Genomic DNA, 25,730 nt, shown 5'->3' on the forward strand with positions numbered 1-25,730 from the left:
GTTGTGTGAGGACATTAAATATCCTGTTTGCCTCTGAAGGAAGGAGAACAAGCACGTTTCAGCCTGTTTGAGAGGGTGCAGGAAGGTGAATACATTTGTAGCTGCTGACACCTTCAAACTTCAGACAGAAATATGGGCACTGATCAGTGCAAATACATTCAGCTGCTGGCCTCCGCATGTATTTCTCTTTATTATGTAGCTTTTCACAAAGTTGGCCTTGTACAGTTGCTGCAACTTACTGGGTCTGATTTTGCATTCTATTATTCCTTCAGCCCTATCCATCTTGTAATTTTATACAGATGGCATTGAATAGGTTGATTCATCTTAGAGTTTATCAACCCAGTGCTTACCTAACAGCAGGGATTGATTAGAATACCCCATTTCCCCTAAATCATCTGGCTCACCTAAACACTGCCCAAGATTTGTCCCACACAGAGGTGTCTGTTTATCCCCGAGTGTGGCTCCTGCTCTGCCTGCCAAGGACTGCAAGACAATGAATGCTCAGTTCGTCTGCTTTGCCTTCCAAGTGTGGGATCTCCTTGCTAGCATGAAATGTGCTGTCAAATGTGCATGTCAGACAAAGGATGGTTGGTATTGCTCTGAGCACACACTGGGTGAGATAAACAACTCAGCCTGCAGGGTTGGTGTGTGTCCTGCGCAGAGTTATGAACTGACTCCCAGCGTTCATCTCGCTATTTACCTACACAGACAGGGCTTCTGTGTTCTCCCTTCTAATTCCAGAATTAAGTTATGTTACATGTTTGCTATTGTTGATACAGGTGAGAGCCTGGCATGCAGCACAGAAATTGAACTTGGATCTCACAGAGAGAGCAGCAAGAAGGAGAATGCAAATCGACTAATTTTGACTTTTCAAACTTATACACCAAACTTCACGGTCATGTTGTCTCAGGTGAACAAAAATGTTATGAAAACATTTTGCTAAACTCTTTCAGCACAGCTTTCAGTTAAATCCACTGTAATTCCCAGAAAACAGAAGAAAAAAACAGATCCAAAATGTAGGAGACAAAGAATATACAAAAATAATTTTAAAATATGCTGATTAAACTTCATCTTATTGAGTGGGATATCACAATACAAACCACACCCTGAAAACTCTTCTCTTTAGGGAAGTTTGTTAGCATTTGCTCTCCAAAGGCAACAAGCACTGTCTGGTTGCTGCTCATGGAACAAGAAACAGAAAACCAGAAGCTCCTGAAGACCAGCAGAAGGTGGCTCAGGCACTGAGCAGGGTGAAGCCAAGAGCTGAGGAGTCTGGTTATAGCGATCAAAATGGAAAACAAGGCAGGGAGTTGTAGTAATATATTCTAGATTGTCAAAAAAATTAATTTTCTTCTTCAATACAACGTCCCGACATGTATGTAACAAAACCCTGAGCCTGGTTTCACTCTTGAAACACAACACTGAAAACACTCAGATTCAGTATGTCACAAAAAAAAAATATATATTCCATGTTAAAATACCAGAATAAAATGTTTCCATTTTAAAAGTACTACATAGGTTTATAAATGCTTTGCCAGAGCTATTCAATCCTTTCAGCACAAATGACACCTAATTCAGCCCATCCAAAGTTACGAGTTTGAGTGAATAACAGAGCAGTTCAGGAAGACATTTCCTGAGCATGTTCTGCACGGTTCCTTCCCCATCACCCTCAGGAACCTCGGACCCTTTGCCCAAAGCACTGATTCCCATGGCTTCTGCCCCAGCACTGGCACAGACAGGCTGGGCTGCACCAGAGCTGCTCTTTGGGGTGATGACGGCTGTGTGACATTTCTGAGAACCCAGGACATCTTTTCCTGTGCTCTGGAATGTACTGGAAATGGTCTGTGATTCAGCTAAGTTCACACTTTAGTCAGAGCTGGACTTTTACCAGGACCACTAACAGTTTTGGCTAATTGTTGAGGAAGCATTAAAGCACAATCCAATTTCTTAGAAAAACATCAGCCCACGTGAATGAAATGTGTGGCAATAATTTTGCTGAGTTGCTACACAGTTTGTACTATGAATTGTGGACTGGGAGGCAAACAAGTACAGAGGGAATGCATCTGTCCCCAGAGTAATCCTGCATTCTAAATCTGAGGGTAAGGGAACACAGAGGCAGAAGAACTGCTCACCTGGACCATAGCATTCCCCACTCTCAGATATTCTCCAGCTTACTTATTGCAAAACAAGGAATGGAAAAAGAAACTTTACTTTGCCTGGAGCAGAGGCATGGCCTGAATTCTCCACCTTGCCCCCAAAAAAGAGGATTTTATATATATATTAGCACAGACTAAACTCTGAGAAGAGTCAGACCAATATAGAACATTTCTAAACATCTTGCTCTACCTGCCATTTTTCCACACTTGCAAGAAACAGAGGGAGCATTTGTGGAAATCAGGGTACAGTGTTTTACACTGTTTCTTTGCAAATGTACGTGACTCCTGAGGGCAGTAGAGAATTGGGTATTGTGGATGTTTTGTCCTTGTTTGTCACCATATCCACATGTGACAACATGGAAAATAGAGGCGACAAATAGCTAAGTTGTTAAGGTAAAAGTCATGAAAAACAATGTCCTTCAAAATTGTGATGCCAAGGTTTTATGGGAACACTCTCAATAGCACTCAAGGTATTTTGACAGAGCAATTTTTTTTAACACGAGCAAATAACCCATTTGTCTAAAGAAACATTCCTAAGTAACACCCTGAAACTATTTATAATTTGTAATGACAAAAACCACCCCCCCAAAAATGTTTCAGTGCATGGGGAGACACAAGGAAGCAAATATACTTTCCACATGGCAGGCTATTGCTCTTCTGAGTAATTTCTTGTCTTTTTGTTTGAAGTGTATTTGCTGTTGCTCTGAACAGAAGGTGCAGATGTAATTGGAAGTGGCTGGTTGTGTCAAATCAGAAATGTTTCACGGGAAACCTTAAAGAGCAAAGCTGTACCCCGCTTGGGAGAGCTGATTGCAGGATCTGCCGGAGGAAAGTCGCAGGCTGACTGCAAAACAAGAGCACCCATTTGGCCTCCCTCCACCAGTGCTGATGAAATCACCCTATCCAGGGGCCAGCAGAGCTCCACAGATGTGCTCTGCCTTACAAACAAACGAGCGAGGTGCCTTGGGAACAGGCAGCGTATGGAACAGACTGAGTTCTGCTCTGCACGAGGAAAAACGGCTGAGTGAGCAGCTGACGTCTTTATCTGCATTTATGTCCAATTCCTCCCTTGCACTGGGCCCTAACACCCTCACACAAAGCTGGGTTCTCCAGTTTGGTCCCACAGCCTCCACGATGGAACATCTCAGGAGGTGCAGTCAGGCCTTCCTTGCCTAAACACCTCCTCTTGCCGAAGTGGAAACAGGGCTGTGTTCGGTGAATGTCTGCCACAGCCAGTTAGATTTAGGGGGATTGGCCTGAAATAAAAGGGAAAGTGATGGGTGTCCTGCTGTGTGCAGGTGAACAGAGTGGTGTGGATATATAAGTACATTACACAAAACTGCCACTTCTTTGGCAACTGGATTAAAGAAACCCGAGCAATAGAAAAAGAGGTTGGAGCAGGGCCAGTGAGAACTTTGCAAAAAGGTGCAGAGCCTGCCTTTCTGTGACACCCCAGTTATAGTTCCTAGGGCTTCCTTCTCGTGGACAGTGGAGAGTTCTCTCTCATCACAAGGGCTGGAAAAGACAAACCTGGGGAATTTTGTCCTGATTGTTTTTCTGAGAAGTTGCCATGATTGTTTTTCTTTCTGGCCTGAAGGATGGACAATACAGATGACAAAGAAAGAATCAAGAGATGTTTTAGTGCCCATTTGGAAAGTCATTCATTTACCCTAAGAGACTACATAAGAACTGCAGTACTTACGACTCATGCTTCCGCACCATAATCCAGGCTTCATGCTCCCTCTTATTTTCCCAGCTTTGTATTTAAGTACTCACCTCCCCTGTCCTTTTTAAACCAATAAAAAAACCTCACAGATTTTGTTGCCATCCCACATTCAACCAAGATCCTTCGGGGACCCAACATCCTGGAAACATCGTGCAATGTCTGAACAACTGGAAATCTTAAAAGTCTTTGTACCTTGAGATGATCCCTCATTACAATTCAAAACAAAGAACAATATGGAATGGGTAATTATTTAAAATTCAGTAATTATCAAGGGGCCTTATTTTTCCAGATGTTTTCATCCAGTCTGACTGCATTTCCAATACACCATCAAAGAATCTGACTCTGGCCACAGCGGGTGGTCCGAGAAACTTGTAAAAAAGGCAGGATTATGTCACAGTGAAAAGTGCTTTGTTTTACAGACTCACCCCAAGCAACCTCTATGCAGAACCAATTGGAAATAGCTACTTCTCATGCAACCCCTCCACTGCTGAAGTCCATTTAAGCTCATGACAACAGGAGACAAACTTTGACCAGCCTGCCTCAGGCCACGATAAATTTGGGAAAATACATATTGACATTAAAATTACAATCTGTCCATGTGAGGCACAATCATCAATGGGCAGAAAACAATGTCTGAACTGATCTTTTCTCCCAGCCAGGCAAATCCTCCCATTTTTAGAGCAGTTAAAAGAGCTGGAGCTGACCTTGTGTCCTACTGCACTGTAGCTCCAGTGGCCAGTGTCAAACTTGCCCAGTGGCACCAGAGGTGGTGCCTGGCTCCCCCCAGCTGGAGGGAGCACAGCCCACGAGGCAGGGCTGACTCACAGCCCTGTTTACACCTCCTGCTCCGAGAATGCATTTTTACAGCATGCACTGAATGCTACCACAGAGACAGAACATTCCTGGAAGGGAGTTTCTCTCTTTCTTGTGCAACTGATACAACTTAAAGGGTATTTTTCTAGTTTAGCATCTGCATTTCTTTTCTTCCTAAAACAGACTTTACAAGCCTCTGGTTGCTTCACAAGCAACAGCTGTCAGGTTTGATGAGAAGAGGCTCTGCATCTTATGAAACACAGCTACACAAGAAAGATCTGCAGCCAATATTTTGGCCACACACAACCAGAGAAACTCTTCCTCTACCTTACACAGGAATTTACAGGATTAAGATCCGTGGGTTTTCTTACGCAGTTTTACTGCTAACATGGAACGTGGTTCACACTGAAATGGTCTTTACATGGTTGGGCTGAAAATACTTCCCTGACCCACATTTGAACTTTCAGCCCAATTTCCACCTTTTCTATCCACAAATGTTAAACACAGCACTCCAATCATCAGGAAATCTGACATGTTTAAGTGCATCCCTACGTTATTCCATTTGGGGCAACCGTTGCTTTTAAAGTTGCATCTTGTTCCGCTCATACTCTATTTAGGCAAGACTTATTTCTGAAGATCTGGTTTGAATTCACGTTTGACTGCCACTGCACAATGGCTTTCCATGATGAACGTGTTTGATAAAATTAACAGCCTTACCATGTGCTGTTCTCCGAGATTAGTTTGGTTCTCCATCATCTCTAGAAAAACACATTATTTGTTTTTTAACTTGCATTTGTTTAAAAGAAATCTAATGCCAGTAGTACCAGAATATGAAGACTTAATAATAAATCAGATTTTTGTCTGCTTTGTCAAGTTTTCCATTGCTAAGAGATTCCAATATAATGGCTGGTAAATCATATGTCTACGAATGAAAATAAAGGCAGTCGAGAGCCACACTCTTCTATTTATTTCTGCCCTTAACTTGAACTAAGTAACCATTCTCACTGGTGTCTGATAGTTGCTTTATGTTGATATTTTATCTGAAAAAAATCCAAAAACTACCACCTTAGATCTTCCTCCTATGAAGAATTATATGCATGTAACTTTAAACAGATGATTCTAAAGTGATGCTATTTCTATTTCAAATTAAACATCATGTGTATCTTACTTATGCATGATTTTTAGAAGATAAAGGTTGCTTGAAGTTTAATTAAAGTCAAAGCACAGTACATTACAAGGTTTTTCCTAGGGACATTCTGCTGTTTCAAATATCATTAACAGAGAGGAGATATTACACTGCTAAGGGATCTGTGCAATCTGTAATTGCATTAACTGGGAGGAATTGACACATACAGTAACAGAATAGGAACACCACCTGCATTATTTCAATATTGATCTACTCAAATGTCACTGCAAAAGTCCTTTCTTGACTCCAGAGTCTTTTACATATTTTATAGCTAGATAGAAATTTTCTTTCATGGATCTACTTCCCATGAGTTTCAAAAACTGTATCCACAACAGCTTAAATCAAATCCTCTGAAGTCAATCACAGCCCAGCCCACCTTCGGTCAAACATAACAGAAAGACTGAAGTTTTGTTTTAAGGATCTTGGAACCAAGATCATTACCCTTCAAGCTCCTAGTTATGCAGGAGAAATGAAATATAGGTATCTGTAGCTCTTTCAGGCCAAAACTACTTCTCATTTTGCATTGTTTAATTGTAGGAATAAGCATATTTATTATTGCAATAAAAATGCAATTATTTATTTTTTTGGTGGAAAAGACAGGAAATCACTTAGCAGAATGTTAGCAAAAAAGCTCACAAATACCTTAGGAATACCATAAAATGAGAGCACAAGAGTAAACTTCAAAGGAGTGACTGTGGAATCTTAAGGCATCTTAAGGCTCCTGTGCCTCTACTACCTTCCTGCAAGAAACCTGAAGTTTTCACCAGTATCTTTTACTCTGTTACAGCGAGAAACAAAAAGGATTTCAAGAGAAACTTTCTGTTCACGAAGCAAACAACAGAAAGCAAACCAGGTACTGAAGCTCAGCTGTGCCCTTGCATTTTCCCGAGGGTGATTATTACTCCTTGGCCCATCCAGAACTAGCACTGCTAAGCAGATGTGATATTAGAGCTGTGTTTAGTTTGTCTAACACACCTTTCCAGTGATAACATTTTTAGGAGAAAAATCATCTCCACTGCCTGGTGTTCTCCATCAAGTGCATTCCTGCCTCAGGCTGGCCTGGCAGCACCAGGCACAGCCGTGCTGGAAGGCGCTGCCTCATTGCTCACATTTTCTTGAAGTCTGGAGCTTCTTAGCTGGCATGAGCAGGACAGAATGAACCCTGGAAAATACTTACACAGACTACACCAAAGGAATGTAGGGCAAGGATTAAATTATAAACCAAAGTGACTTTAAATGAAATAACACAGCAGGTTGTGATGGCTGTTTGATATGGTCATTTAGGACCTGACTTTCAAGGTATGACAGAGGAATAGGAGGCAGATGTGAGAAAGGGGAGAGAGATTCCTGGCTTGCCTGAAGGCTTGTAACGATATCCCAGGTGGGGTCTGCATTCCTCCTTCTTCCAGCTCTCCAAACTACTTCTCCTTGACTTGAAGCCTAGAAAATCTGGTCACCTTAATATACTGTTGGCAGCACACCAATGTCCAAGTCCACACTGACATCTGAAAGTGATCATTTTGCTGCCCGCACTGCAGGAATGCTTCCCCACAGGAATAAGGAATTTTATGAGCGTTATAAAAAGTTACTGGCACTACAACGTATTATCACTGTGGTATAATTTACTGATGTGCTGTCAGCTAGGGGCCAGCTAGGACAGCAGCCAGAACCACCTCCCTGCTCTGACAGAGCTCCCTGGGCTCCTTCACAGCCTCCATCCTCACCCAATGGGTTCCTCCTCAGCAGGGACAGACTCAAAGCAGAAGGCAGAGAGGGGCAGAGCACAAAGCTGTTGCATCACACCCTGATCACAGCACAGCTGCAGCAGCAGACAATGTTTTGATAACAGTTGTCTTTCTGCCAGTGAGATTTGCAGTGTAACACCAATTTTCATCAATAGAGAACAGAGCTGCAGTTTTGCCATACTCTCAAATGAAATAGACTATACTAGAATACACTTATCTATATTTAGTTCTCAAAATACAAGGTACTTAGACTCTAATCAGACCATATGCTTAAGCTGCACAATTTTTTTTCCAAGTGCTCTGAAATTTACCTTTATTTTTAGCATTTAGTTTTCTTGCAGCTGGCAGACGTTCTGTTGAGGGACATATTGCATACAAAATGCAAAATATTGCTCTCTATACTATCCTTCAGACTCCTAAACTGGACGTGGTTGAGCCACCTCCCAAGCCAGCTGATGCAGCCCAGCAGCAGCAGCACGGGGAGGTGGCACTGGCACAGGGATGGTCCTTCCCTGCATGTCAACCCGACCCAAATGGCACCTGCACCAAGCCAGCCTTGCCCAGAGCAAAGGGGAATCCAGTGCAGGCTCAGCCTGGCTCCTACCTGGTCCTTTACACCGGGGGAAAAGCAGCACCCAAGCCCTGATCCCCTCATGGGGAGCTGTGTAACTGAAGGGACACCGAACTCGGGGTGTTGTAGCTTGGCGTGCACTGCAGCTGGGTGACACATCTTCATCTCCTGCTCAGAAACCCAGTGCTCTGAGACAACGTCCTGTACACAGCAGTGTCAGGCAAACGAGAGAGGCTGGAGCTCAGACCGAAACAATGAATTGTGTATGCAGGGCTTGTCATCATTTCCCATCAGCTTGGAAGCTCCAGCCTTGTCAGTGATCCATCAGTGGTTCCAGGACACATTTTTATTTTCAGGGCTCTATAGCTCTCGGCTGAAATGTCACATTTGTGGTACCATCAAAACATGTAAAATCTGGTTCAGTCATGCAAGAAGGAATATGAGGAAAAATAAAGAACTTTCATGGTATTGTTCCCTTTTAACTTTTTTTCTCTATCTTTCTAAATGCATTCCTTAGGCTTAAAAAACTGCACACTACAGAAAACCCAAAATGGGGCAAGTTTTCCTCAGCAACTAATCCAAGCTTCTGTCATTACAAATATAAATCTCCATATCTCATCTGTGCAGTCTTCACACCAGGCACGAATAGCACCTCTGGTTCCTTAATGCATCCCAACTGCTCCCCTCACAATAATGTTCACAGCAGGGAACTTCCCTTGGAGTGCTGATCTGCGTAGCTGCAGCCAAGTAGGACACGTAGGGAGGGTTTTAGCTGAGAAAATCCCGAGTTTTATTGCTCCAGGTTCCCTTATCAATCAAGACAAATAGGAAAAATTCAGCCAAAACATTTTAAACAAATACTTTGGCGTGAGATGGTGTCCTGGAAGAACTGGTGTCTCTGTGACTGCACAGGCAGCCTGGGCTGTTGAACAAACACGGAGATGTTAGTCACAGGGGATGTTGAAACACAAGTTTCACTCAAACACACCCTGACCCAGAGGTTCACACGCAACCAGGGTGAAGATTCATTTAAAGAGAGGGTACCCAAATACTCAGACCTGGCCCCACACAATTTCTGAATTGCCATGGGAACCCACTGGAGCTGCAGTGAGTGAAACTCCACGTCCCTCTCATTGGACTGCTCCTCCTTCCTCCTGACCCTTGAAAGGTCCAGCAAGAATTTTGCCTGCTCTTCACCTAGAGCAAAGGGCAGCAAATACACCTCCAATGTTTTGGCTTAATATTCTCCACTTCAGAAGCCAACCAACTCCTTGCCAGCATTGGTGCACGCTGCAAAGTTGGAGAGAAAAGCTGTGGCCTGAAAGTAAAATTCCTCGAAGAATCAGAAGAAAATACAAGGAGAAAGACACAGAAGCTTAGATATCAAGTAACAGGATTATGCTCTACAAGACTTGCACACCAGCAAATATCAGGATTAAATGTGTGCAGCAGGAAAGTTCAAGTGAAAAGCATCTCTTTGAGGAGTAGCGCTGGAACAGAGTCCTTGTGTTGATTAATTGCCTTGAAACATTTGATCACTGTATTTAATCCAGTAAATCTTCCAGTGCTTTGACATTTCTTTAGTGAAGACAGAGTCAGGCAATTATATATAAAACATCAAAAAATACTAGACACCTAGAAAAAAAAGGTCACAGCTTCCTTTTTGGAGTCTGCCTTCCAGGAACAGTCTTCTGTAACCACTTAAAATTTGCTGCTCTGCTAAATATTCTTGCCAGTACATTTGTTTTCTGCTGGCTAGTTGATAGTTGCAGGAAGCATACTCAAAATCTTTTTCTTTCTGAAGTGGAAGAATATTTATGGCTGGTTTTATTTTTGTGAGGTTCTTTGGGTTTTTTTTTGTTTTGGTTTGGTTTTTTTTTTTTTTATAATATTTACTGAGTTCTAACTTTCCTCAAGAGAAAGCCAGAGAATGAGCACAAATACATAAATCTAGTTCTGGGATATACAAAATACTCAAATCAAGGGAAGTAAGAAACTAATCAACAGTCTGCAGACTATGAAGAATGAAAATATGCAATATAGAAATATACTACATTCTGAAGTTGTGCTTTTGTTCCCTTGGGTACAGAATTTACCACAATAAAGCACTAAGTCTCTGCAAAATCTTTATAATTTTTTTATGGGAAATTCTTCTATCATTCCTCGGGTTTTATGTTCACAGGATGTATTTGGGTTTGATGTTCGTGTGGTTAACTGCGAAATACGTGATTTAAAGTGACATCACGTACTTCAAGGTGGTAAGATAAGTGCAAGGTTAATTGCTTCTTAAAATAAATGATCAGTTTTAATAACACATTTTTAAGGAGCTTGGTTCCTCCACGCTGCCTTCAGAGGGTTTTCTGGGACTTGTATACTGAACTATTTGCACACGATTTCCCATTTCATCCCTCCCAACTGGCCCCTCCCATGCTGCTTTTGCATTCCCGTTTATTTTAGCCCTAAAGAGAAATGCACAAAAGAAATTAAGGCAGGAGATTCCCTGTTGGTAAGACATCACCAGCGGGGTTGAAGGGCAGGACTGTCCCTGCCAGACTCAGACCTGCTGCAGGGCTCCGAGCAGAAACCTGCTCCTGCCGCAGGGATTGAGGAGCCTCAGCCTGTCCAGGTGCGCTCCTTCAGCACAGCCTGGCTGGGAATGCAGCCCTGACCAGGCCTAGAGCACCTCACTGAACCTCACTCAGCAAAGCTTTGACCCCGAAGATTCCAAGCTGCCCTGGGCTCGCCCGGGGCCGGGCTCTGCAGGGAAGGAGCTGCCGGCGCTCGGCGGCTTTGCCGGGCTCGGTCCCGCCGGGGACGCGGAGCCCCGCCCGGGGAGCTGCCCCGGGAGCTGCTCCCGGAGGAGCCGGGGCTCGGCTGGGACCGGAACGGGGCTTGTGCTGCGTTTTCTTGTGCTCCATTGGATTATTCCCTGGATGGTTTTCTTCCTTCGCCCACGCCTCCTATACCCCACTAACGCTTCGTCGGACTCTTGGCGGACTTTCAATGTAAATATTTCTGCTCCTCAAAGGAATTTACATAAAGCCCAACTGCTCTGCCAAGGAGAAGAAACACGTGGAGCTGTCACAGCTCCTTGGTGACAGTTCGGGAGGACTCAACACTGCAGTCGCAGGACCAAGAAAGGGAACATTTCAGCCTCCTCCCTTAATGTGCTCTACATTCACCGAATAACTTCATTTTAACAGTTAAAGCTTCAAAGCTTTGATGTGCCACTCTGAAATAATGGCCTGAGGAGAATTTTCACTGCAGTGTTCACCAGGCTTGCAGCACTCACATTTTGGGAAGTTTTGGCCACTTTGGAAGTACAGTGGTTATTCAATAACCTGGGAATGTCCAGTTAGTCTAAACTGGCCCCATTTTATTCCCCCCTGTGAACTCTGCTGGCTGGCTCCATATGAGAACCTGGTCCCACTAAAGGTTGAGCCCATTTCTATAACGATGTTTACTCCCAGTGTGAGTGAGAACAAACAAAAGCATCTGACTAGAAAACAGATCATGTTGATACAAAGAGTTTCATGTACCAAAATAAATGGGAATCGGGACTTTAACACTGAAATAAATCTGGAGGAAAAGTTTTGTATGAATCACAAAACAACCATTACATAGAAGGTGAAACTGAGAAATCAGTGGTTAGAAGAAAAATTCAATACTGTTCTAGTTTTTAATTAGTTGGAGTGCAAATTAAGAGCATTACATTGCAAAGTTCACTTCCTTGATAAAGAAAAATCAATCCAGTTCTGAGGGTCTTTAAGTAATACTTCTATATAAGAATTATCATATGTCTGCCATATGCAAAAATCAAGAAAGCTTACTTTTAGGTTGAGGTGGAAAAAAAACCCCAAAGAAACCAACAAAAAAGCCTTCTCCCAAATCCAAAATTCCAAAACTTTTTGAGGGTAGAACTGTCATCCCTAATAACAGATGGGAATCAGTAAAATTTCATCAGCATAGCTGAATAATTACAAAGTCACTCAGGAAAACTGAATTCCCTGGTGTGTCTGGTGCTTTCTCCAAACTTACTCTTCTGCTGGCTATCCAAGCTGTATTTGATGTCAATTATCATAGCAGACAGGGACAAGGAATGAAGAATACAGACAGCAGTGGCTGCTGGAGTTCTTGCTATTGAAATTATTTAAAACATCCTTAGGCAAATAAAAAGGCTACTGTAAAAATTGCTGACAAAGAGCAGCATAACTCACACACAATTTAACATGAACTGATCCAAAGCGCCACAGGATAATTTTTCCCTTGCAGCTTTACTAATTAGATATCTCCTTGAGCAATCAGTTCATACATTCCCTGCCTGATGGCCACGCTAGGGAAGGGAAAAGTGGCTGCTGTGCGTGGGTGCTGTGTGAGGATGTGAGACCTTGGAGCTCTTTTACCAGCCCCTAACACATCACAGCAACCTCCCTGATGCAGGGAGACATTTGGTGCTTTACACAACCTCTCCCCTTCCTCCTGTGTACAGACTGAGGGTCCTGAGGAGCTCACAGCCAAACCTCCAAACCTTTGGTGATATCACCAGTTACGACTCTGAACAGAGATTGAGCTGTGCTGCACAGGATTAATTTATTTCACAGCTCTTTGGTTGGCATGAATGCAAAATAATGGAGTCAAGGATTTACACTGGACTAAAAGCTCGTGACTGAACATTTTTCACCAGCATCCAGGCATTAATTCCACCCTAAATCCTTTCATGATCTGTCCCTGTACATTGCAACAGCCTAACCCCATAAGTTCTCCCACAGTGCACCATATGTAAAATAAATGCAAGTAGTTTAATTTTAGGATGGATCATTTTATCTTCCTTCTACCAAACACTCAGGTTTAGTTAGTCCCAAATTATCTGGCACTGCACTCCAGCTCGTGCCTATTTTACAGCAACACAGTGTTTAACATTAGGCATACACATAAATAAATAAATAGCAGACTTTAAGATGACTAAATTAGGATAAATACAGATATGACAAGCAAAAAAACCCTATTTACCAGTTAACCACATTAGATTTGCTCTCACTAAACCTGAGAATTTATTTTAACCACTATTAAAAATGTGTATCTATTTCTGATTTCTCTGAAATCAGCCAGTAGATTTTTAGCTAATTTCTTTAATTGAATTAATTAATTTCATTAATTTTCTTATCTTCATAAGGATTTCCAAACTCATCTTTATATAAAGCATATTCTGTACTCCCATAGGTATATGCATGAAACAAGTCCAGATGTAACCTTAGGAGAACAAATAAAAGCAAAACATTAAAATCCAGTGATCTGAGAAAAAATAATTCTCAAAGAAAAAAACTTAGAAAATTAAAAAGCTGGGAAAAGAAAGAAATTTAAAAGGGAAATGCAATATTTTCTTTTTTTGAAAGAACAGCTTAATGTTCTGAATTGGATCTTTAAACTTATCCAACTTTTTTTTTAATGGCAAATTTATGGAATTTATTTCCATGTAATTTTATTCGTTCATGGGGTTTGTCTATTTATGATTTTCACATCTCCTACATCTCTCCTGGTTTAGCACTACCCAATGCCCAGCTCCAGCACAGCCCCTGGCACTGCCCTGGGATCCCACCCCTCCTGTGCCTGTCAAACTGAACGCGTGAGGGTCCCAGCCCTGCCCGCACCCAGAGAGCGCGTTCCCTTCCAGAGCACGTGTAAGTCGTTAAATGTGTAAGTCATTAAATGAAAGCTCGAGATGACTGAAATTTTCGGAGGGAGGTATGCGGAGCTGGCTCGGGACTCACGGAGGCAGCTCGCCTTGGCTGGCCCTGTCCCGATGGAATCCGGCCGCTGAGCCAGCTTGTGCTGCCTCTCAAACTGGGGAGGACTCTACTCTACTCTTTCTTTTAAAAAAAACCGGGAAAATCCCTCCTCAGCAGCTGCACATTTCCTGCTAGAACAACAACTCCAAGTCTGTTTCTGGCTGTTAATGCCATTATCTACCAGAAGGAGTGGAGCTCAAGAGCCTGGGGGAACGGCTGGTGGGGAAGGGAACGAAAACCCCAAATTTACCATCTTGTCTTTACTGGCTTCCCTAAAGTATGGCTCCTCTGCCATTTCTGAGCTAAAATTAACGCTCCTCGTAAGCCAAAGGTTTTATTTCTGTTGGACTGGCTGCCAGCAGTGTTCTGGAGGGAGCTGTTCCAGCAACACAGCCCGTACCGAGCGCGGTGCTGCCCCGTGACCGGCACGGCCGGAGCTGCCGGGCACCACCCGGGGCCTCTGGGTTTCCTGGGACCAAGGTGCCTTGAGCCCTGGGAAAGGCAAAGGACACCCACCCACCACTGCTGAGCAGGTGCTTTGTCTGCCCTTTGCTGGCTAAACGCAACAGCTCAGGAGCGCAATAAAAAGGGTCCAATTCATTAAAAAAAAAAAAAAGTGTGATTGTTTCTGAGCTAATGCTGCTAATGCCACCAGCAGAGCAATAAGCTCGCCTCTATTAGACTGTAAAACTGGTATTTCTCCCTCAAACTTCCCCCTTTTCTATTAGGGTTGTGAGTATTCCACTCTTAATGCGGATCATGTTCTAGTTTTCCCACTCAGTGGTCCAAGACAATACTCACAACATTTTACTGCAGAAATTGTGAATATTTAATGTTGGGGGGAGAGGAAATCAATTTACATTAAGTGGACTTGCAGAGTTTTCAAATCCTCCTCTTCCTAACAATAAATTCATTCCTTTTGGAAACTGCCCACTTTTCCTTTATCAACAGAACAGCAAAGTTGAAGACAACTTTTCAACCCTCATTATGATAAACTAAACATTCAGTATGGTTTCCACAAAACCATACTGAAATCCTTCACATTCATCATTCATGTCTAATGTGTCTGACATGCCAATAGGCAACTTTCAAACATTCCTGGTCCAGTCCCTCCTAACTGAAAGCCAACGGGGGAGTTCCATGCTCAAAAACTTTCATATTCTGTGACACAGAAATACAGACAAATTAATACATTTCCCGTTACTACCCCTATCCTGCTATTTCTCTTACAAAGGAATACTGAGGACTTGTTTCATGGCAAATGAGTGATAACGCAGGCAAAGTATTGTGTCTCCAACGGTTTAAGCCTGTTCTGACATGGAAATTACACCTTCTGTGAATTACAGCTTATCACAAGGCAATCCTGGTTCTTAGGGCAGGCCATCTTCAATGTGCTTGAGGAAAATCTATATTTTCTGTTAGTTCTAGGCTGTTAGAATGGATTGCCATGAGAAAATAAGTTCTGTGATGTCTCTGTTAATAACATTAACAATAGAAAACTCTTGCTGTATTGTTAAGAGGTGCTGTATTTCATCATAATGACCACTGGGGTTTTAAAGTTGCCCAGAAGCAAGAAAATTAGCTGCAACTATGTTCATTTCTCATGTGAACTTAATGGATTTCCTGTATTCTTTACAGCAAGGATTTAACTTGTGTAACGAAGTGTCAAACTTTGCATTGATTTTTAAATCACGAGCTTTATTATTATTTTTTCTTTTTGCCTGATTGTGGTACATTCTGCAAGAATCACAGTTTTGATTCTATTTTAGTCAAGTTGTTTCTGTCAAAGTCCATCCAGTGAAAAATTATACCTTTGTTCTGCAGATGTGGGCAAGAGTCATTGTTTTTCCTCAATCAATATATAAATTGGCCAACACTTAACTTGCCATAAAAATTAATTGGCTCCACACTGATTTGTCTCTCTCATGGTAGCACTAGTGTTTGCGTACAAATGGGAATCGGTTCTTCCCTTATGTTATTTTCTTATCAGTAATGATGTTAAGCAAACCTCGGGATATTGCAGGCCCAGGAAAAAGAGAAAAGGAGGACGTTCGGGTGTGTTTTAAAGGCAAAAGTCCCATTGCCTCATCGAAAGGTCAGTGAGAAAGGGACAAATTAAAGAACAATGTCCCTGAACTGCAGGAGGATGCGGAGCACTTCCCTGTCAATGGGGCTGAGTTTAGAGAGGGGAAGCTCCGTCCGTGCCTGCACTTCACCACCTCCAGGGAATGCCGGGGCTGCTCTCACTGGAACGGGGCTGCTCCCACAGCGCTCCTGGCCCCGGAGACTCGGGAAAGTCACGGAACAGAACCTGAGATGGGATCGAGAGCAGAAGCTGATAAAGCCTCGCTGCCGGAGCGCGGAGGAAGGGTCACAGAGGGGCTCTGATGGGGAGCAGAGTCAGCTCCTCAAAAACGAGCAGAGAAGCAGCTGTTTAATGATTCACTGCAAGAGCATGGTAGGAAGGATTAACACCTCAGGGTCAGGCAGAAAACGCCCCAAGCACCGTGTTTGCTAAAATGAACCGCGTGGAGCAAAGGACTGAGATGGAACAATGCTGAATTAATCCTGACTTAGTAGTATCTTAGTTAAACATGCCTTTTTGCCCAGAATCAAACAACTCTTTAAATTGGCACTGCCCCAAACTATATCTGAGGGAAAACCAGCTGCATTAAGAATTCCCAATTTGCATCTAATCTTCGTGTAAGGACTCTCACAGAGGGTGCAACAGCCAGGAGCTTATAACTCTCCAAAACTGCAGCTGCACATGGTCCCCTTCTGCAAAGAGGAAACAGAAAATAAAGCCCTGGAGAAAACTCGAAGTGGTTGCAACTGGTGTACAAAAAGTTTTCTTCTAGATGTAAGGCAATTTTCTCTGTAGTGCCAGCCAAGAGTGAGGGATCCACGGAGCACTGCGCTCTGCTGCACCGCCCAGGGTGTGGCTGCTGCCCTCTTGTCTCATCACCTTATTCTTTGTGGCAGTTCTGTGCCCTCTCTGTTCCAAAAATGCCTGGATTTATACCCCGCTGCTGCTTCTAGGAGCTGAAAGACAGCTGCCTGAAACACAAGAGTGTATAGCTACTTTATCCCCAAGATGTAACTTCAGAATAATCAAAAATCAAGGTTGATGCTACATAGTCTACACTATTCAGCCATATGGGTTTGACAAAATACTGGAGCAGTTTGACACAATGCCTCTTCTGAGTTTTTCCAGAGCACATTGTGATGCATTTCAGCCTTGACATTCATCTCTTCTAAATTTCTACCCTGTGCTGTAATTTCTTGGATCACAGAAGTGAAATGTTAGTTCTTCTCTAGTTGCTCCTGCTATGAAAAACATCTTGCTAGAAACAGATTTTTTTTCAGATAATCATTTTACAAAATGTACTCACTACAAAACATCTGGACAGGTCAGGACTAAGCTGTTTCCAGCTACAAACCACCAGTCTTCACATCCTCCCACACACCCTGAAGGTGTTGGCGGATCTCTGTTACCTGTTTTGCTGGAGACAGTGGTTCATCCAAGTTGGTGAAGGGCAGAGCATCACCACTTTTTAAATCTGTCAAAAGAAAAGTCTGTCTGTCCCTGAAATCCTCCTGAATAACAACTGGCTATTGCAACTGTGTATTAACTTTTGTCTCAGATAAAAGAAAGTGTTGTCAGAATAGTGGTGATTAAAACACTGCAAGTAATAAACCACATCTCTATCCTATCCACAGTGAGTCTCCTCTTTGTAAGGAGAATTTAAACGAGTAATATTTTAATCCTGTGAAAAAAATTGGGATGACTTATTCATCCTGAATCACGAGAAATTTCATTTTTAGTCAGAAAGCCATTTTCCACTTGTGGAAGCTTGACCAGAAAATGTTGTGCCTGCTTTGTGGGTAGAAGGAAGGTCAGCCAGCAGTGCTGGTCCTGTGGGAATCAATCCAGCGTGAGCCTGGACATCAGTGCTGTCATTGCTGATGCCTTTGTCCTACTCCTCTCTGACAGAGGAGAGTCCAGTCTGGTCTCCCTGGTCCTTGCACCCTGAATTAACAGTTTGTTTATTAACTCTGGGGTGACTTTTCAGCTCCACGGCCCCAGTTTAGCCTTCAGGTTCCCCAGGCTGGGCACCACCTCTGCCCCACGGTGCTCTCTACAAAAGGAAGCACTGACACATCATTTACAGGTATTCCCTGCATTCTTCCCTCATTGATTAGACATAAGTCCCAGTTTGGAATACCTCGTGTTTCAAAACGTAAGAGAAATTTACTCACCTCAGCAGCTCCTCAGAGCTATGTGAGAAATGCAGACAACTTCAGAGAAACCCCTGCCTAAGAGGAGATTTAACTCACCAAGGTGTGGAATGATAAATGCTCTGTGAAGTTTTGTTTCAAGAGGAGATATTCAGTTCACAGACATTCTCTTTGTAACTATTTCCTAAAATAGACATGGTTTATTTCAACTTCCTTTTGTTTTCTGTTGCTCAGTGATTGGCATTTTTCCTACTCTCATTAGAAGAAGAGGAATTAAGAAGTCAGACTCAAACTTTAATAAAGAAAAACTCTTTGTTTGGACTTGGTATTTTTTACTTTTTCTTATTACACTTTCCTCTGTTAAACTGAGAACATTATGTGGAACAAACAAACAGCAATAAGAATGGGATGGTATCCACTTCAAATGCTTCTCCCATTACTGCAGTATTTTAATGGATGAAGCAGGTTTCTAAGCCAGATTTTATGCTCTAAGTTTAAACATATTATTCAATCATAAACTTAGATAAATAACTTGGCTGTTACTCTTTCAAGCACATACTTTAACACAGTGATCTTGCAGTCAGAATTTCTTCTACATATTAAATTCTGCTTTTATTTCATGAGGAGCCTTTCTCAACCAAACAAAACCACTTCAGAGGGAAATAATACGTGCCATGACAGAAAGGATCTGTGCTGCTGTCCTCTGAAAGTTTCCAGGGACACGGACACATTTCCCAACCTGCTGAAGTAAATTCACTTGAATTTACTTCTGTAAATTTGCTTAAGTCATTTCCTTAAGTAAATTCACAGTTGTATGAATTTATATTGTTTGAAATTATTCCATGGAATTCACTGGAGGCACAGCAGGGTGAGAGAGAACAGGTTTGGCCCAGCGTTGCCATGCTCACCCACAGCTGGAATAATCTATTCATCCCTTCCTTAATACTAAACCATCAATTAAAAGCCAAATGAGAAATTATATTCTCAAAGCTGCAGATGTCAGAGGCAAGCAGTCTTCCCATCAAATTCTGAGTGCATCCCCCTCTGGCAGAGCTGCACACATCCCACGCAAGCCCTTACCACCCATCTTCCCCACTGGCAAATGTTCCGTGCATTTCTATCCACAGCACAACTTTGCTCCTAAAGATTACTCACAGGGTTTGGAATCTGGATGTAAGATACACAAAGACTTTTGGGTTGGTTCTGTTGCTCACTGATTAATACCTTTCTTCAGCAAATTCACACTAATAGCAAGTATAAAAAATAAAAAACATGCAAGAAAGGCAGAACAGGTAACTAGATGTATTCCCATTGCCCAGACCTCAAACTACAGCTTTATTAATTCTCTTTACGAACTTTTATCCCTAGTTCTGCTTTCAAACAGTTATTCCAATGACAAATTATACTTTTTCACTGGGAAAACAATATAAATTAAATATGGCAAACAACAAGTTTAATAAAATATTTTATGATGTCAAAACAGATTTTCTGATTGAACAAATTTGCTGATTTCAGAATGTTTTGCTGTTTGAAGGTTTTTAGCATTTGGATTTTCCACATCTGATTTGGAATTTCAAAAGGAATTTTATAAGTCAAGCTAGGAGATAAGCAAAGTGTTTCATTATCAGATAACACTGAAATCAGGTTCTGAAACCAGCACAGAAAATATAGTTTTGATTTGAAAAATACTGAAGAAATGGTTATTTAGTCCAAGGTGGGAGCAGCTTCTAATTCAAACATACAAATTGTCCAGAGGGAAAATAAACAATGAGATAATGAATTTTCTAATCATTCTGGTGAAGAACTTCATTGCACCCCTTAAACTTGAGCCAAACAAACAAGTTTGTCCCAGATAACAAGACGCAAGAGCCAGCAGGAGATGATTGCTGGAGACACTAAATGAGCAGGGGAAGAGTTCTCTGTCAGTCAAGGGGTGCCACAGCTGTGCTTTGCCCATCTCCTTTCAGGGCTCTGTGCCTGAGAGCAAAATCCACCACGTTTATTATCCCAGCACAGTTTGCTGGACAGAATTCAAGATCATGCTCTCTGCACATTTAGAAACACTTCCCCACGTTAAAACTCAGAACGTTAAAAACAAACATATTTACATGTATTTGTGGACTGATTTAGAACAGCACTGAGCTACTTTTTCAATGCTGTTCTCAGAATGGGATGTTTGCCCATTTCCTGCAAAAATTTTAAAAAATAAACTTAGAAAAATAAACCTAAACACATACACACAACAAAACCTGCATCACAAACCAAACCCGAGTCCCACCTGAGCAGGTGTCAGCCTGATTAGTATGACCTGAACATTCCACAGAGTGGAAGCAGCTGCAGGAATACCACGGTAGGTAAGAGCTGGCTGCCTGTGATTGCATTGGTAATTAGCCAGAAGAGCTCTGTCAGAGAAACCAGCCACTCTTCTAACACGAAACACAAAGCACAGGCTGGTCTAGGTGGAGCCTGAAGCTCCCAATCCACCTGTATCTGCTACACAGGATACAATTAGACATGTTCATATCACATTCTCAGGGATTCTGCTGGCTAAAACAAAGAAAGATGCCTGATAAATGTTAGATTTTATCTGTATCCCAGATGTGATCCCAGTCATCTTCACAGTGAAAAGGAAAAAACCACAGGTTTTTTACAGCCTCCCAGTAAATCATCATAACTACAGCATGAGGAGGAACCTGGGTAAATAAAGCAAAGTGCATTTTGTAAATGATCTACACTAAATCCACTCTTCACAAGTGCCCACCTCTAAGAGGCCTCTCGGGGTATTTAGGAGTCCCGAGTTTGAAAAACTGTCAGCAAAACAACACACTTCACTCCTGGGCCTTAGGGATTCTTCATGTTTTCTGTAGCTTACTCCATCTTTATCAAAAGCCCGGCAGAAAGAAAATAAACTGGCTTGAAAACAGCTTTAAAAGGAAAATATGATAAAATATTCAGAAGAACATCTAAGAGATGTATTCTAGGAAATGTTTAAGAATTTAAATCTCTCCTTGCCGTTCCCGTTCAATGCTGTAAGTGGGTCAGAGATGCTGCAGTGCCTCCTCCCAGCACCTCAGAATCTGAGCTCTTCTCCATTCCACTGGCAAGACAAAGAGACTCCTCTTTCTCCAGGAGCAAACAAAATCAGCTATTTTCCCAGTTTCTTGACGGCATATGTTAATTTGGGGAAATTGAAACATGGTACCAAAATTCATCAGTTTTATTCAAACTTTTCTCTGAGTTTCCTCAGATTGTTGTATTTTTTGGCTCTTATTTCTCAGATTCAGAGTCCTCTGCTCTCTAGAAAGGGCAGTTCAGACCAGAACAGGGATTGGAGGCATCAAAACCCCTCAGTTATCTCAGTGTGGACTATGATCAAAAGCAAAAACCAAAAGAGAATTCTTGTTTTTGACCACTCCAGGGAGAAAACAGCATTTCATCCCAGCCTGCTGCAGACTGCACAGACACACCCATGGAACACAGAAACAAAAGGTCTCAAGCTGCACCTGTCACTTCACCTTCTTCTCCAACATGAGCACTTATCAGCCTCTTGCACTGATGAATATAGAAGTCATAATGGTGGGGAAAACATAATATTGTAGCCACAAATGGCATCTGAAGTGCTACTAAAAATGCCCACAAAAATCATGAGAGAAATACAAAGAAATCATCCCAGGCACCGAAGTTTTGCGCGGCCCAAACCAGCGGTTCTCATTTCACTTACCAATTTGTGGGTGAGCTGGATGGTGATGAGAGGAGATCCTGACAGATTGTAGGACAGCTTGGGTAGAGGTTCCACTTTGACGGAGATAAGATAACTGCTTGCTGAGATCATATAACCTTTGTAGGCAGCAGCTTCAGCAATCCTTGGAAAGAAGTAAATATATTAAGGATGAAAAGTAACAACTGGTTTTTTTTAGTTCATACACAACACCCACACCAAAGGGACACAGGACCTCCTTTTTCCATTCAAGCCAATTAATTTGTCTAGGGCAGTGAGGTCTGGCCACAAAAGGTCCCACAGAACTAGAAGCCATATCTATAAAGCACAGGGACACCTGGAAACTTGATATCAAAGGTCCTCCTTCACTCTGTTCCTCTTTGCAAAGGTTTACAAGCCTTGCTGAAAGTGTTTGAGGTAATTAGAGAGAATCCTACAAAGGCATCTAAAACTGCCCTGAGTAAAGTGAGGAGGAAACTTGCAGGGGGTTTCAGGCTGGCTGATGGTACAGATGTATCAGTGTGTAAGACACACAGACAAAACCCACATAAACATATACACAGGAATGTATTTAGAAACAATTTATAGCTTTACCTTGAAAAATAGATTATGTGCAGTTAGATTTGTTGGAGGGAAAGACAGGTCTCAATACAAAGAGCTGAACTTGACTAAATATCTGATTAGTCCTGGAAATGCATTTATTCTAGGGGAGAGTAATTTTGTGGTACATAAGAACCCATATTTTAAGGTAAAACTTATGAGGTTGGCATTTTCACACATTTAAGAGTAACTGAGACCCATGTGACTTTAGGGTAAAATTTTTTACGCTATCAGTAACAAACTGTGCAGGATTAAAGGACTGCTGTCCTCTGCCTCTTGAGCATGAGGATGAATGGGTTTTACTATGAGAAATTTGAGCCTTGGTGAATTAACCGCCAGCTTGGGTTTCCAAACATAGCCCAGCACTGGAAAGCTCCAGTTTGAAACCAAATGAAAAACCACCTTATTTACATCCACCACCTGCTTCAGTGGTTTCTTATTTTTATTCCCAAAAAAAAAAAAAAAAAAAAAAAAAAAAAAAAAAAAAAAAATCATGTCAGACATTCAAATAACTGCACTCGGCTCCTTGGCAGGGTCACATAGAACAGAACTCATTTAGCACAACCCCTTAGTTCTGACCTTAAAACACCCATCAGTATCAGAGATTGCTTCTGCTCCCAGTAAGTGGCATGTGAAAGGAACTTGTTCATCTGAAGGCAGAATTTGCTACTCTGATATGAAAAATCTAAGTTTGGAGAAGGAACTCGCAAAGTTAAAATCATCGTCTGACATTTTGAGATTTCTCTTACACAGATTAAGAGCATGGACGTTTTTCCACACCCTTTATCTGCTTGTTTTAACTTTAGAGACCTTGGTGAATTTTGAAGTGTGAAAAATCCTCATCACAAGCAGAGAACGTGTCTCTGTGCATGCACAAGCCTTTCTTCACCTTGGCCTGCCTGTCAGGTCCACTTTTACACCAACTGTGTGTGAACGGCAGCAGAACTGGGCTCAAAACATTTCTGTGTTTCATTTTTTTTGGGTAAAGAATCTAAAGTTGCTCCCCTTAGAAACTGATATTTATGTAGTCTGAAAATAGAAGTCATCTGTATGTAGAGCACAAAAGCGCCAAGGGTTTTGGTTTTGGTTTTCCACCACAAAAAAACCCAAAAGGACAGGTTTCAAATTACAGGTGTTTAAGCAGCCCAGTGCTAGAAGGAACACAAAAGAAACTCTTTAAAACAAGCTACTCTGAGAAGAAGTTGTTATTCTTCTGAAAAGTAAGCAAAAAAGTTAAAATAGTAGAGCACAAAAAAGAAAAGCAAGCAGAAGAGAAGTGCATACCTATTTTTAAAACATCTTTGAGTACCTGGGGTATGATTCCACAGAGGAAAAATCGCTAAGGCAGCATTCCCTGTATTACTACTTTTTTAGATGCTGTTTTGGACAGACCTGAATCTACAGTTTTATAGACATGATTCTGTAGTGCATTACATACTGCAAACATTTCAAGCAGTTTGAATTAATTATAGAAATCTAGGAAACATTTCTTCTCCCGTGTCCTTGTGTTTCTCTTTCACATTGTGACAGGGCAGACCCTTCCTTCCCAAAATGAGTGCTAAAAACACACAGCTCAGGGGAACAGGAATGGATCTTCAGGTTCTCCTGTCCCACAGATTTCAGGGAAGGTACTCAAAGATGACACTTCTGTTTCATTTGCTGTGTCAGAGCCCCAGGATCTGTGACAATGCATTAAACACAGTGCTTTGACACGCAGCATCTTTAATCTGAGTGTGTTTGCTGAACTTTGACCTAAGTCAGGATCATTTTAATTCTCTTTCCTCCATTGAAAAATTGAGATTATATCTTATTACCTTAATAAATTGCATTGCTCCTCCTCTTTGAAAAACATAAGCTCTCATAAGTTACTGCCTCTATTTCTTCATGTCAGTACGAAATACTGCACACTGCTGCCACAGCTCCCTCTTAGTCCTCTGCTAAATGTCCTTTCCTTGAGAGAGCAGGGCAAACAACAGCACAGCTTGCTATTGATTTAGAAATGTCATTTAGTAATCGCTGTGTGATTATCTCAGCGTGATCAATTTGCATTGTGATCCAATCTGGATCAGTCGAGAAGGGGTTCTTCAGCCTGAAGTTCACAGAGGAGTTTCCATGACCTCCCAAGGAACTGTAGGCAAGGAGAGGGAGGCACTCCCTGACACTCATGGGAGCTGAGATGCTGCACCTTTCCTGCTGGCAGAATCAACCCAGCAAAAAGCCCAAGTGGCAAAGACTGGAAGTGTAAACTGATCCACACACCCCAGTGGAAATCGAATGAAAACACAGCCATATACTTGCTTAAAAGGAAAGTGTAGTGATTTGCATGAATGGCCTTGCAAAAATCCCCTGGGGAGCTGTACTGCAGAGGGTTATACAGCTCCACATTTACTTTATCTTACCTGCTAATGATTTCACTGAGGTAGTACATAAAACAAAAGGTCTTTAAAGAATTGTCTGGTCTCCTGTTATAAAATCATCTTATGCGTTTCCAGGATTAGGATTCAGATTTTGTCTAGAGAGGGATGTTATGTTTTCTTACTTGTTTCATTTAAGTGCAAGCTTTGTCTTTATCTGTGCCAGGAGAAAAGATGCAATCTACTTTTATGAGACAGATTAAAACTATGACATTCTAGTACCAGATCTGATGAATGGAAGGAGAAGACAAAGAAAGACAAACATGTCGCTATGGGAATCTATTTTATCACAACCTGAAATAAAACACGTAATGTAAACTTTAATCTCTCTCTAGTTAATGACTACACGCCCTCAACACTGCAGAACCAGGATTATGGCTCGTAATTTGTTTACAGCTGATAGTGATATACCTTTAAACAGTCCTGTCACTAAGGTAATGAGCAAGCTGTTACCTCCTGAGAGCTCTGAGATACTTACTTGGTGTCCATAGGGTCGATGTTATGAAAGAAATAATGCATGTTATGGTAAAGCAGGCTGACGATGGTAATCCAGGCTGTGGAGAGGGAACAGGGGTCATTCCTCAGAGCAACGGTTCTAAGCAAGAGAACTTCTCTCCTAGCCTGAAGCTCCGACTTAAGAGCCCTGAGTTACACAGACCTTCACATCTTTGCTTTAGCAGAGTTCTGATTGTTCTTTCAAGTGAAAAAAGTGTGACCATATTGTACAGCACAGACACCAAAAGTAAAATAGAAGGATCCCTGGTCTGCACACCTGT

General features: G+C 41.9%; 1 protein-coding gene across 3 annotated transcripts in view; it reads right to left on the minus strand.

Moving 5' to 3' along the window:
- Window positions 1–25,730, minus strand: part of ADGRD1 (adhesion G protein-coupled receptor D1) — a 138,663-nt gene that overhangs the window by 88,517 nt on the left and 24,416 nt on the right. For all 3 annotated transcript variants that reach the window (XM_019285267.3, XM_010398433.4, XM_019285266.3), the window contains 2 exons: window positions 25,433–25,508; window positions 21,944–22,085 (listed from right to left, as the gene is read on the minus strand). In XM_019285267.3, the coding sequence (XP_019140812.2) occupies window positions 21,944–22,085; window positions 25,433–25,508 (218 nt within the window). The remainder of the gene's footprint in view (window positions 1–21,943; window positions 22,086–25,432; window positions 25,509–25,730) is intronic.

This window comes from Corvus cornix, chromosome 15 (genome assembly GCF_000738735.6).
Source record: "Corvus cornix cornix isolate S_Up_H32 chromosome 15, ASM73873v5, whole genome shotgun sequence".
NCBI classification, from domain to species: domain Eukaryota; kingdom Metazoa; phylum Chordata; class Aves; order Passeriformes; family Corvidae; genus Corvus; species Corvus cornix.